Source organism: Sitophilus oryzae, unplaced genomic scaffold (genome assembly GCF_002938485.1).
Source record: "Sitophilus oryzae breed Bouriz unplaced genomic scaffold, Soryzae_2.0 scaffold_679_pilon_pilon, whole genome shotgun sequence".
In the NCBI taxonomy this organism is placed as follows: Eukaryota; Metazoa; Arthropoda; class Insecta; order Coleoptera; family Curculionidae; genus Sitophilus; species Sitophilus oryzae.
In genome coordinates this window covers 492,293-506,202 of record NW_022147283.1, presented here as the reverse complement: position 1 = coordinate 506,202, position 13,910 = coordinate 492,293, and the positions used below count along the sequence as shown (strand labels likewise).

Sequence of the window (13,910 nt, the reverse complement as noted above, 5' to 3'; positions counted from 1 at the left end):
AATATTTTTTATTTAAAAAACGGTCAAGTTTCCGAAAAAACGCTTAAACACGTATATTTTATTTTCTTTTTTTACATATTTTAAGATTTTTTAAAAATGTATACAGGGTGTTTCGATGATTAATCACGGTCAATGATTAATCACGATCCTGCTTAAAGCGCTTGACGTAAAAAGCTGATTTTTGGAAAACAGATTGACTTTAGGGTGTAGAGGTTCGATAAGAAGGGATTTTTAGAAACTCGAATTCTAAGGGGGTTAAACTATCCCTCAAATATTAAAATATTTTTTATTTAAAAAACGGTCAAGTTTCCGAAAAAACGCTTAAGCACGTATAATTTATTTTCTTTTTTTGCATATTTTAAGATTTTTTAAAAATGTATACAGGGTGTTTCGAAAAATTGATTAATTGGTCATTGATTAATCACGATTCTGCTTAAAGCGCTTGACGTAAAAAGCTGATTTTTGGAAAACGGATTGACTTTAGGGTGTAGAGGTTCGATAAGAAGGGATTTTTCGAAACTCGAATTCTGAGGGTGTGAAACCACCCCTCAAATATTAGAATATTTTTTATTTAAAAACCGGTGAGTTTTTCGGAAAAATTCTTAAACATGTATATTTTATTTCGTTGTTTTACATATTTTAAGATTTTTTAAAAATTTATACAGGGTGTTTCATAAAATATAACCATTGAGTAATCACGATTCTACTTAAACTGTTTGACTTTTAAAGCTGATTTTTGGCAAACGGATTTACTGTGGGGTGTAGAGGTTCGATAAGGAGGGGTTTTTCGAATTTCAAATTCCAAGCGGATGAAAACGACCCACAAATATTACAATATATGTTATTTAAATACGGCGAGCCTTTCGGGAAAACACTTGGACACGCATAATTGATTTTGTTTTTTACATATTTTGAAATTTTTAAAAAATCATACAGGGTGTTCCAAAAAGTTGGGTAATTGATTAATCACGATTCTGCTTAAACTGCTTGACGTAAAAGCTTATTTTTGGCAAACGGATTTTTCGAAAGTCAAATTTCAACGAGATGAAACTACCCCTCAAATATTATACCAAGTTATATAATAATATCGCCATATTGTTTTTTCTCATGCTGACATAAATGTAAGAAAATTTTATCTTAGTTTGTATGTTAATGGAAATTCTTGCTTTGCTTGATCATCACCATTACAAATGATTAATCGGACGCGAACGAAGTCGCGGGTACACACTAGTATATTATAAAATGGTAAATAAACTCGATTTCAGTGAGGATGCGTCCATATATGTAGTGATATATATACAGGGTCGCTGTTATACAGGGTTGTTCACCACATACGACACGGAGTATTGTAGCTAAACGATGAGATTTTTACAAATTGTAAGTTTTGGGTTCGATGAAGGACTATTAGAGGTACAATTTAAAAATAATTTTACAAGATACAATGTCAAAAATATCAAAGTTGTATTTTTTTAAATGGAACACCCTATATATTATTACATTTTTAGTTTCTACGATTAAAATAAAGGTAAATTTGATTAAGATTTATTATACTTATACCTTACCGTTTTTGAAATATTTTCAATTTTGTGAAATTGCAGTAAAAATTTTAAGGCTTCATTTCTCCAAGGGTATCAAAGTTTTTAATACTAAATATTTAATAAAGTTTATTTATTGATCAGTTATTATGTTTTAATAATAATAATGTGCAATAATAAAAATAATACTTTGATATTTTTTATTTATTTGGGACACTCTGTATCTTGTAAAAACATATTTAAATTGTAGCTCTAATAGTCCTTCAACGAACCCCAAACTTACAATTTCTAAAAATCTCATCGTTTAGCTACAATACTCCGTGTCGTATGTGGTGAACAACCCTGTATAAGGAAACGGTCGATTATTAGGTAAAATATAGGAGATACCGCCCCTAAATATACAGGGTCGGTCATAAAGTCATGGCTAGGGAATGCAATCCCGCACCAAAATCCCAATCCCGCAAATCCGCGGGATTAAAGCAATCAATCCCGCGGATCCGCAAAATTGTGGGATTGTAAACAATAGTCATACATTTGGTCCTAAATGGTACAAAAGGCATTGTACATTTTGCATAGGCCCACAATACGATATTGATATAGCGTGCATCTTAAACTAGCTGTACAGAAATTTGGACCGATGTATACAGAGTATTCAAAAAATATATTTAATATTAAATAAACCTAAATTTTATTATATTTTATCTACTTATTTTATAAATAAAAATATTATTCTTATGTTGAAGTTTTTTTAACTTGTGTTAGTTATCTGGTTTTAGATACGCTCTATATCAATAATTTTTTGGCATATGCAGAATGTACAAAGCTTTTTGTACCATTTAGGACCATACGTATGACTAAAAATGCACATTTTTCGAAAAAACGTCGTATTTTCCTTAAAACAAAAGAAAATTAAAAAACCGATCAACTTGTTTTTCTAATTTCAATACAGATTCAAATTTCGATTTTGTAAAAATTGTAAATTTGCGGTAAAAAAGATTCTTGGCCAAATTTTCACACTCTTATAAAACACCCTGTATACGAGAATTCACTAAATATATTTTCGAAAACCACATAGCATCTTAATCACAATAGATGCATCTAAAACCTGGTTCAAATCGCATCCCAAAATCTTTTTTAGTTGAAGAGATATTCAACTTTAAATTTACCCTAAAATTTTGCTTGTCCCGATAATTATGTCTGGTAGTTTATTTGACGAAATTGTCCACAATTATGTTTCGCATCCCTGTTCTACAAAATAATGAAAACCAGGTAGTATATCCTCTTAGCGCGCAGCGCACCACACAGTTCAGAGTCCATTCCCGAAAGAAAAACCCCCCTCCGCTCACCCGTTCCGTCTTGGGCTCATTATATCCATTTGTGTCGCACGGTACGCACGCAGTTCGAATCGATCTATTTAAAAATGCCGCGGTCAACTCGTAAACGGAAATCAAACAGTGATTATGTGAAGTTAGTGACAAAAATTAAGAAGCTAACGGAGTTGGTGGAGAGAAAATGCAAAAGTAAGTAAATTTGATTAAATAATGAATAAATATAAAACATTTTATGCACTTCATGTGCACCATCGGTCTGAAAAATGTAAACATTATATTTGGAACATAAAAAAGGTTATTATGAGAATTAAAATACATAAACGTAATTAATAACTTATCCATTAGCAAATTAATAACGGATTATATATTGAGCAGAGAGTCTTTAAAGTCAAACGAACGCCGGCGACGCTTCGTTCACTTCTCTTGTTGTCTGTTGCTTGTTGCTATGCGCCTTTTAGCACGTAGGCGCGAATTCCATTCGCGCGCATCTCCCACTTCTCGACCGTACAGCCGCCGCTCAGGGTCGTCTTCGACGATGGCCTACGATGGTTCAGCCAAACCAGACGCGGCAGACCACTATGCCTGTAGCAACCGTAAAATATTGTTATGGTTTGTCAAACTGTCCACTTTTTAAAAATTTAATGCATTAGACTAAAGACAAAAATGTTATACACTTTATGTGCAGCAATTCTCTGTGAAAGATAAACCTAGACGTGTTTGCATAAAAATGTTATGCACTTTATGTGCAGCAATTCTCTGTAAAAGGTAAACCTAGACGTGTTTGCATTAAAAATGTTATGCACTTTATGTGCAGCAATTCTCGGTAAAAGGTAAACCTAGACGTGTTTGCATTAAAAATGTTATGTACTTTATGTGCAGCAATTCTCTGAAAAGGGTAAACCTAGACGTGTTTGCATTAAAAATGTTATGCACTTTATGTGCAGCAATTCTCGGTAAAAGGTAAACCTAGACGTGTTTGCATTAAAAATGTTATGTACTTTATGTGCAGCAATTCTCTGTAAAAGGTAAACCTAGACGTGTTTGCATTAAAAATGTTATGCACTTTATGTGCAGCAATTCTCTGTAAAAGGTAAACCTAGACGTGTTTGCATTAAAAATGTTATGCACTTTATGTGCAGCAATTCTCGGTAAAAGGCAAACCTAGACGTGTTTGCATTAAAAATGTTATGCACTTTATGTGCAGCAATTCTCTGTAAAAGGTAAACCTAGACGTGTTTGCATTAAAAATGTTATGTACTTTATGTGCAGCAATTCTCTGTAAAAGGTAAACCTAGACGTGTTTGCATTAAAAATGTTATGTACTTTATGTGCAGCAATTCTCTGAAAAAGGTAAACCTAGACGTGTTTGCATTAAAAATGTTATGTACTTTATGTGCAGCAATTCTCTGTAAAAGATAAACCTAGACGTGTTTGCATGAAAATGAAAATGTTATGCACTTTATGTGCAGCAACGCTTTGTACAAAATCAAACACTAACTAGGATAAGAAGAATTATGCACTTCATGTGCAGTCTTTAATAATCTCATTATTAGACTAAATTCTAATATTTTATCAATTTGGGGACGCTACGATAATATTAAAAATTTCAGGTGAAACGGACAGTGACAGTGACGACAGCGAGGAAACAAACTCTGTGGCTAGCACGAACTCTAGTAGATGCTTTACTCCAACAGACTTACCTTTAGATCAAAACATAACAATGCCCAGTCCTGTAACTAGTTCTGTACCTCATCTGTCCCAACATGCAACAACTAACACAGTCCAAATTGAGAACATTCTCGGTGATTTTAAAAGACCACCAAACAGGGGCCAGTCTCTACACAGTGGGATCCAACAACGCTGGGAAAAATTCCTAAAAGAGGGAGTGGATAAAGATGAAATATTAAATTTTCGATCTTTATACCCACAACCAAAAAATTTAAACACTTTATATGGACCTGACTTAAACCTAGAAATTAAAACGGCCATACCCCAGTCAACACTAAAATCCGACACATACATACAAAAAATTCAGCATGAAATCGGCATAGCTTTATGTGCAATATCTGAACCGTTAAATAAGCGGTTATTAAATGAGAACGATCACCCCACAAGTGAAATAAAAGTTTTAGCCGATACTGCAAAAATATTATGCAATGTACATAATAAATTGTCTTTACACAGAAGATATGGAATTATACAAAAGCTAGATTTAAGCATAAAAGATGGAGCGAGAAAAAGGAGAGGGTGACACAATACCGCCAACAACAGCAGCGGCGCTAGAGAAGTTAGCGGGAAGGCTAAAGGGGTTTCTAAATCAGTGGAAAAATATCACTTGTGATCCAAATGTCTTGCGAAATATTAAAGGCTATAAAATACCCTTTTTATCGAAACCTGTTCAACATAAAAAGTTAGTCAAAAATGTTACTCTAAAACTGAATTACACGCTTATACAAATGCCCTGGAAAAATTACTATCTCTAGGTGCAGCAAAACAGTGTAAACCCATTAAGGGACAATTCTTATCACCATATTTTTTACGAGAAAAACCGAATGGCGATATGAGATTCATTCTCAACTTAAAAGAACTTAATAAATTTATTCATTGTTCTCATTTCAAACTTGAAGACTATAGATCTGCACAAAATATTATATTTAAAAATAATTATATGGCCAGCATTGATTTACAAGATGCCTATTTTCTAATACCAATATGTAAGGGTCATAGAAAATACCTGCGTTTTTCCCTTAACGGAAAATTATATGAATTTACGTGTTTGCCTTTCGGGCTAAACACTGCTCCTTATACGCCTTTACCAAAGCTTTAAAACCAGTAATACACGAACTCAGAAAAGAGGGGTTTCTGTCGGTAATTTACCTTGACGACTTATTACTAGTAGGGAAAACAAAAGAAGAATGCTCTAAAAATATTAATAAAACGATAAATATTTTAAACACTTTAGGCTTCATAATTAACTACGAAAAGAGCGTCGTAAAACCGTGCCAAGTATGTAAATTTTTGGGATTTGTATTTAACTCCAAACCCTCAGAGAAAATAACAAAAAAAAAAAAAAAAAAAAAAAAATAGACAAAAAATAAACAATATAAAGGGAAAGGAAAAATGTAAAATTAGAAAATTTGCGCAATTAATTGGGTTGCTCATCTCGGCCTGTCCAACTGATAAATATTCCTGGTTACATACAAAATTATTTGAAAGAGAAAACATACATATTAAGTAAAAATGGTTTTATCTTTTTTTTTTAATTCACAGTTTAGAATAAAAAAAAATGTGTGTATTTTTTTGATTTCAATAAAAATCAAGGTAAATTTGAAAAATTCGGTAAATTTCGCATTTTTATTTCCAATACGTCCTGTAAACTATTTGTTTATTTTAATTTTTTTATATCAGAAATGCAAATAATAAAATTACTGACAATGGCTGGATAAAATTGTAATATCCCTAGACTTTTCCGGTGTGTGTATTTCCGAAGTCAGTTAGAAATACCGTATGATCAAAAAAAAAGGCGTCAAAGACGCCTGAGGAATGACAATCGATGATTTGAACGATTTTACAAGACCTGGTGCATCAGCTTTGTATACTATAAGGAAAATTAGAGATAAAACTAAATAAAAACCGCTTTTAACAAAAAACGACATGTGTTTTTTGATAATTATTATCAAATAAACAAATTAGAATAAAAATGCTTCGAAGAGAAGTGATTTTACAAGACCTGGTGCATCAGTTTCATATACTATAAAGAAAATTCGAGGTAAAACTCAATAAAAACCACTTTTATCAAAAAACGAATTGTGTTTCTTGATAATTAACTTTGATTAATGAACTTGATTATTAATAAACGAGAATCCCCATAAAACATACTGGAAAATAAAACACCCTGTACAGTAAGAAAGGGTCTGATGAGTCTGAACTTATCAACTTATTAAACCAATGCCCTCTATAATGGAGAGGTACGATATAGCCTAGGAACGGACTTTCGTTTACCTGATCTGCTGTTTATACTTAGATGCTTTTTTTAGCCAACTGGACGCCGCTTTTTTCGATCATACGGTATATTGCTCTAATTCAACAACCATATCGATAGTTAATTTCTTCGATACAACCTAATATACTACAATATGATCGAAAAAAACGGCGTCAGGGATGGTTATGAAGTGTAGATCGCTGTCATTTTATATATAAAATTATATGAGAAATGTCATCGGTCGTCATTTCCAAGCCAAATGGACGCCGTTTTTTTTTCCGATCAGTATAATTATACAAATATTTAATTACTTTTTGATAAATTTTCTTCGACGAATAGGCAGGTTGTTATTTAAACTGATAACAAGTTGTGTCATTATCTAAAAATGTAATAAACATTATTCTTATCTGTTACCGCTAAATTTGCGTAGTTTCTGTGAACCTGTAAATTTCCGCAAATTATTACTACAAAATAAAACTACAAACAACCTGCACGAAAAACGGACACCTTAGTAATTGTTTAATATACATTTTTAGACACTCTGTATAAAATAGTATTATTTTTATTATTGGAACACAAAATGTAGTAAATTGAGAAACTTCAGTACAATATTTGGTTTTAAAAACTTAAATACGCCTAGAAAAATGAAGCATTAAAATTATTGTTACTGCATTTTCACAAAATCCTAATAGGTCAGTCAAATAAGATCTATTATAGGGGGTCACTACTGTCACTAGTTATAGTCCATTTCACTAGTCAGAAAAAGTAGCAACATAAGCGTTCGGCATTTAACGTTTTATGTAAAACTGGCTAGGTATTTTTACACAAATGAAGAAGGAAATTAAAGATAAAGGATTAATACTATATCCGTATTGTAGCACATTTTAGATAACTTCTTTATTTTTGAGATTTTAATGGTCAAACATCAACACAATATTCCTTATGTCTGGACTAAATTTTCTTGAAAATAAATACATAATTTAAAATTCCGTTACAATACGGAAATAGATTGAAGTTTTGTGATTACAGTGATATATAATTTATATAGTTTTGTAACAAAATGCTCGCTACTTTATGGCAAATGCTGAAGCTCTGCAAACCTTAATTAAGCCTTAATCAAAGCACGTGTGTTTGGAAGCGTATATTTTTTCTTTTATATTGTGACACTAAGTAGTATATATATATATATATATATATATATATATATATATATATATATATATATATATATATATATATATATATATTAATCAGTTTAAAACGTTCTACGTCTTCCGATGCCATCTTTCCATGGCTGTCTGTCTCTCCATGTCTATCTCCGAGAATTCTTTCTTCCATAAAAGTCTCAATCCTTTCCTGCCAACTTCTTCTCGGTCTACCCGGATTTCTTCTTCCTGTAGGTTTCCAGTTCATAATTTGCTTTGGGATTCTTATTTCTGCCATTCTTTGGACATGCCCGTACCATATGAGTTGACTGTTCTTTATGTCGTCCACTATCGTATGTTTAACTTCCATAATCTCTCTTATGCGTTCATTAGTTATTCGCTCGAGTCTTGATTTGCCTGCTGATCTTCTCCAAAAATCCATCTCTGTAGCTTCCAGCATTCGTTTTGTTGTTTCCTTAATTGGCCAGACTTCACAGCTGTACGTGGTTATACTCTTTATGATGGTATTGTATATTAGAGTTTTGTTCTTGTTGTTTATGCTTCTGTCCCACAGTATCCCATTCTTTAATTGCTGTATCCAACAGTCCATCATTTGTGATTTGCATACCCAAATATTTGTATTTTGTGCAGCACTTAATTTTCTTCCCTTCTAGTATTAGATCTTGTTGTTCTCCTCCGATACACATATATTCTGTTTTGTTAGTATTGATCTCGAGTCCCCATTTCTGATATTCTTCTATAAGCTTACGTGTCATATAATTTATGTCATCGTAATTTTGTGCTATGATCACCTGATCGTCCGCGAAGCAAAGTGTGTAGAGCATGTTATCCCCTGTGGGTACTCCCGTATTTCTACATTTTTGCTTCCAACCTTTGAGAACTTGTTCGAGATATATCTTGAACAGTGTTGGTGAAATACAGCACCCTTGTTTCAGACCTTTGGTTCCATTAAATCCTGTTGTTAACTTTTTGCCGACTTTTATTCTAGTTTTTGTTTGTTTATATAATGATTTCACTGCTTTTATTAGCTCTACATTTATATTGGTTTTTTCCATAGCTTCCCAAAGTCTCACAAGGGGAACGCTGTCGTATGCCTTCTGCAGGTCCACGAACACAAGATGTAGCTCTTGGTTTATATTGCTCTTTTTACTTATTACTTGAGTGTAAATAAGTGGTCTACCGTCGATCTTCAGGCTCTAAATCCTGCTTGTTCTTTGGCTTCTAGTTCTTGGTATTCGTTTTCGATCCTATTTCTCAAAATTTTTCCATATATTCTACTCACGGTGGCTGTTACTGATATTCCCCTGTAGTTTTCGCACTTAGTACGATCTCCCTTTTGGTATATAGTTGAGTTTGCCTCATTCCATTCTTGTGGTACATCCGTTCCGTTTATGCAGTCCTGGAATATTTTCCTTAAGTGTTCGTACAGTTTTTTCGGTCCTGATTTAATTAACTCTGCCGTTATATTTCCCGGTCCGGATGCTTTACGATTTTTTAGTGAGGTACATGCTTTAATTACTTCGTCCATTGATATTCTAATCAGGGATCCCATTGTTCTTATATTTGTCGTCACGGCAGGGCAGTCCATAAATTCGACTCTATTTTCCGTCATAAGATTTTCCATGTATTCTTCCCATTTTTGTGGTGTAATCTAATTTTCCCTTTCTGACATTTTTTTTTCACACTAAGTAGTACCCTATCTAAACAAAAACAGAAATATGTATTGCTTTATACAGTTTCTTTCGTGTATAATAAAATTAGCGGTGTATATGGTTGGGCAAATCTCCTTGTAGAGTGACGTCAGCAGCGAGCAGCGTGATTCGTCTGATTATCTAATTAAATAATCTCGTGACGAAGCCTTCAATTGAGTAACAAAAGAGCTACATTGAAATCGCTGCCTGCTGAAGAAAAGAATCGCAATATTGCGTTACCTAATGTTCTGTATTATTTTTTACCAGTTCTGACATATTCATTTTTATAATGGTATATACCGCTAGATGCAACAGTTACAAGGGTATAATTTTAACAACAAATTTAATATAATCAGACCAAGCAGGTAAATTGGACGCTTTTAATGGGAAACATCCTTTTCTATATGAGATAGAAAACTAATATCGGTGTCTGGAGCTCAACTTTTATCAAAAACATGATGGTGAAAACCGCACATGGATATCTGTTACCGTTTTGGGTGTTTTTCAAGAATGTGGATTTTTAACAAATCGCTGTAACTTTTTTATTATAGAAAATTTTGTATCTTTATTAAAACATTTCCAAAACACCTTTTTACTAGAAGACATGAGATTTTGATACAGGTGTTCAACATGTCAACCGTCTTCTGTTATGGACAGACGGGACCGTTTTTGAACATTTCTCGCGGAATTCATTATCTCAGTAGGGTGAAAGATACTCTTGCATAACCGCTAAGTACTTCTAATTCTTGTCTAGATTATACAGGCAATTTAAAAATAAGAACCTTTATTCTTCGGCATTTTCGACAAAGATAAAAAACCAAAGGCACTAAGTCCGGCAGCCTCGACAGCCAACAGCTGGGATCTTGGTAAGCTATTCAATTATTCTTGAAATTGGCTGAAAAAAATTGCTGATAACTGCAGCGTTCTGAGGCGGTACCTCGTCTTGCTGAAAAATATGTTTTCGAGTTCCATTAGGGACAGATCATCAATAAGGGGTCCAAAGCCTACTAGTAAAAATCGGCGAACTTTTAAGAATTCTGTATTTCGAAGGGGACTATAATAAAATAACAAGTGTGCTATATTTTTGGGAAGGTAATTTTAAATTCTTTTTTGTTAATTAAAAATATAGAGGGTGTCCCAAATAAAAAATCAATTTTTCTGTTGATAACTCTTAAATTATTCATTTAAAAAAAATATACTTAAACCCTTAAATTTTGTTTAAAAAGGTGTTTTGGAAATGTTTTCATAAAAATACAAAATTTTTCATAATAAAAAAATTACAGCGAGTTGTAAAAAATGCACATTTTTGAAAAACAACCCGTAACTCAGAAACGGTAACAAATATCGATGTGCGGTTTTCACCGTTTTCGTGTTTTTGATAAAAATTGAGCTCCAGACACCGATACTAGTTTTCGTCTATCTCCTATAGAAAAGGGCGTTTCCCTTTAAAAGCGTCCAATTTGAACCACCCTGTACTGTAATACACTAAATACTCCATACGACTATCTGAGATAGAAACTATCGAAAACATGGAGAAAAATGGAGTAAATAGTAACTAGATATCGGAATTGGAACTATTAGAACAGTTGTTTAAGAGTTTTTCCGAAAAACTCACCGGTTTTTAAATAAAAAAATATTCTAATATTTGAGAGGTGGTTTCACCCCTAGAATTCGAGTTTCGAAAAATCCCTTCTTATCGAACCTCTACACCTCTAAAGTCAATCCGTTTTCCAAAAATCAGCTTTTTTACGTCAAGCGCTTTAAGCAGGATCGTGATTAATCAATGACCAATTAATCAATTTTTTTCGAAACACCCTGTATACATTTTTAAAAAAATTCTTAAAATATGTAAAAAAAAAATAAAATATACGTGTTCAAGCGTTTTTTCGGAAACTTGACCGTTTTTTAAATAAAAATATTCTAATATTTGAGGGCGGTTTCACCCCTTAGAATTCGAGTTTCGAAAAAATCCCTTCTTATCGAACCTCTACACCCTAAAGTCAATCCGTTTTTCCAAAAAATCAGCTTTTACGTCAAGCGCTTTAAGCAGGATCGTGATTAATCAATGACCAGATTTTTCAAGAAACACCCTGTATACATTTTAAAAAATCTTAAAATATGTAAAAAAGAAAATAAAATATACGTTTTTAAGCGTTTTTTCGGAAACTTGACCGTTTTTAAATAAAAATATTCTAATATTTGAGAGGTGGTTTCACCCCCTTAGAATTCGAGTTTTGAAAAATCCCTTCTTATCTAACCTCTACACCCTAAAGTCAATCCGTTTTCCAAAAATCAGCTTTTTACGTCAAGCGCTTTAAGCAGGATCGTGATTAATCAATGACCAGATTTTTCGAATCACCCTGTATACATTTTTAAAAAATCTTAAAATATGTAAAAAAACAAAATGAAATATACGTGATTAAGCGTTTTTTCGAAAACTTGCCCGTTTTTTAAATAAAAAATATTGTAATATTCCACCCCCCTTTTTACCCTCTTAGGGGATGAATTTTAAAAAATCCTTTCTTATCTCACGTAAACATCATAAAAGGAACCCCTGTGCAAAATTTCAGCTTTCTAGGGTCAAGGGTTTGGTCTGGGCGTTGATGAGTCAGTATCAGTCAGGACAGTCAGATTTATATATATAGATATCCGTGTCCCACCAGTAAGGCTTCCTTTTCCTTTCATTATTGTCAATTGTACCCAGGACCTCAGAAGCTGCTTTGTGTATGCATTCCTTGATATAATAATAATGATTTTCCAAAGTTTCGAAACGTTGTTGTTGTAATTTTTTCTCTAATCTTTTTCTGTATAACATTTGCACGCTGGGGTCCTCGAGCGCTGTTAAGTTGTACCTTCTCTCTTCAATTTCTTTCGTTACATTTTCTATTTCTTTATATTCTATTTTTCTCGTTTATATGGTAGAAATATTTTCGCTTTTAGGAGGTGGTGGTCGCTACCGCATATCGCCCCTCTATATACCCTTACGTCTTGAATCTGTAGTTTTGTTTTTTGTTTAGTAATTACGTAATCTATGATAGATCTTAATTTTTTTGTGCCTTGTATCCACGTATATTTGTGTATGTTACGGTGTTGATAAAATCCATTGAGAATTCTTAAGTTATTCTGTTTGCACATGTCAATTAGTCTTTCTCCATTGTTAATGAGCGTATCTTCTCCATATTTTCCTATAGTAACATCATTATCACTTTTTCCGGTGCGGCTATTTAAGTCCCCCAACAAAAATATTTCTCTCGTTTTTCCGGTTTTTATAATCTCATCATTCAACTGTTGGAAGAATGTATCTTTTGAAGCTGTTGGTGAATCATCATTTACTGCGTATACTCCAATGATTGTTAATCTATATCCTCGAATATTCATATTAATCTTAATAATTCTTTCGCTGATTCCTTCCCAGGTTGTAATGTATTTTCTATATTTCCGATGTATCAAAATAGCCACACCCTAGCCCGCTCTCTTTTCTTTTGGAACGCCGCTATAAAAGTAATCATACATTCCTAAGTTCTCTGATCCTTGACTTTTTTTCTTGGTTTCAGTTAATACTACTAGGTCAATTTCTAATTTATTTATCTCATATAGTACTTCGTCCATTTTTCTGGAGATACCTTGTACGTTCCATGTTCCAAAGTGCATTATCCGTTTTCGTTGCTTGGTTCGTCTTCGTATATCAGATCCATTCCGAGGCATTTTGTTTGGCTTTTTAACATTTTTTAGGTTTTCCAGGTATCGAGGAGTTAGCCCGATGCCCCAACCCCCTATCAGGAGGGCCAAGATTTTTCTGTAGGGGTTTTCTCCCTTAGCCGATCTGTTCCAGTTTTAAGGCGCCGGAAAATCGCCTTTCACCCTCTTCCGTTAGCTGCGTAACGTACATCCATTGTACGCCACTCATTGCCCAGTGGTCACGGCAAGGACGTGGAAGTAGGATTTGCTAGTATGTCTTAGAGACTGCGGGCATTTCCCAGAGTTTTGTTACACGCAAGGCATCGGCAACCATGGGTGCCTCTGATACCCTCACACTAACCATTAGACCACCGTCCACAAGTAAACAAGTACTAGTTAAACGGTTTTCTTCAACGCACATACACCGGAAAGAAATCTTACAACTGAACTAACCTGTTTGTTTCACTTATTTTTAATGGTCAAGCCGTAAGGGGAATCCCCCGGGTTGCGAGCGTCGACGCATCGGC

At 33.5% G+C, this 13,910-nt stretch overlaps 2 protein-coding genes across 2 annotated transcripts; one reads left to right on the top strand and one right to left on the bottom strand.

The window, feature by feature from the left end:
* The first annotated feature begins 2,815 nt into the window (after positions 1–2,815).
* Positions 2,816–5,941, top strand: LOC115887895. The gene is made up of 2 exons (XM_030907417.1): positions 2,816–3,055; positions 4,477–5,941. The coding sequence occupies exons 1-2, from the start codon at positions 2,956–2,958 to the stop codon at positions 5,115–5,117; spliced, it is 741 nt and encodes a 246-aa protein (XP_030763277.1). The 5' UTR covers positions 2,816–2,955; the 3' UTR covers positions 5,118–5,941.
* Positions 5,942–12,603: 6,662 nt separating this feature from the next.
* LOC115887893 (craniofacial development protein 2-like) lies at positions 12,604–13,083 on the bottom strand. The gene has a single exon (XM_030907416.1). It carries the CDS (start codon positions 13,081–13,083, stop codon positions 12,604–12,606), a length of 480 nt encoding a protein of 159 aa, XP_030763276.1.
* Positions 13,084–13,910: the final 827 nt, after the last annotated feature.

Bases quoted from the DNA above. Each gene is read 5' to 3' on its own strand.
- LOC115887893 (XM_030907416.1), bottom strand. From the start codon at position 13,083: ATGAATATTCGAGGATATAGATTAACAATCATTGGAGTATACGCAGTA.
- LOC115887895 (XM_030907417.1), top strand. From the start codon at position 2,956: ATGCCGCGGTCAACTCGTAAACGGAAATCAAACAGTGATTATGTGAAG. The intron at 3,056-4,476 runs GTAAGTAAATTT...TAAAAATTTCAG, and splicing joins GGTGGAGAGAAAATGCAAAA to GTGAAACGGACAGTGACAGT.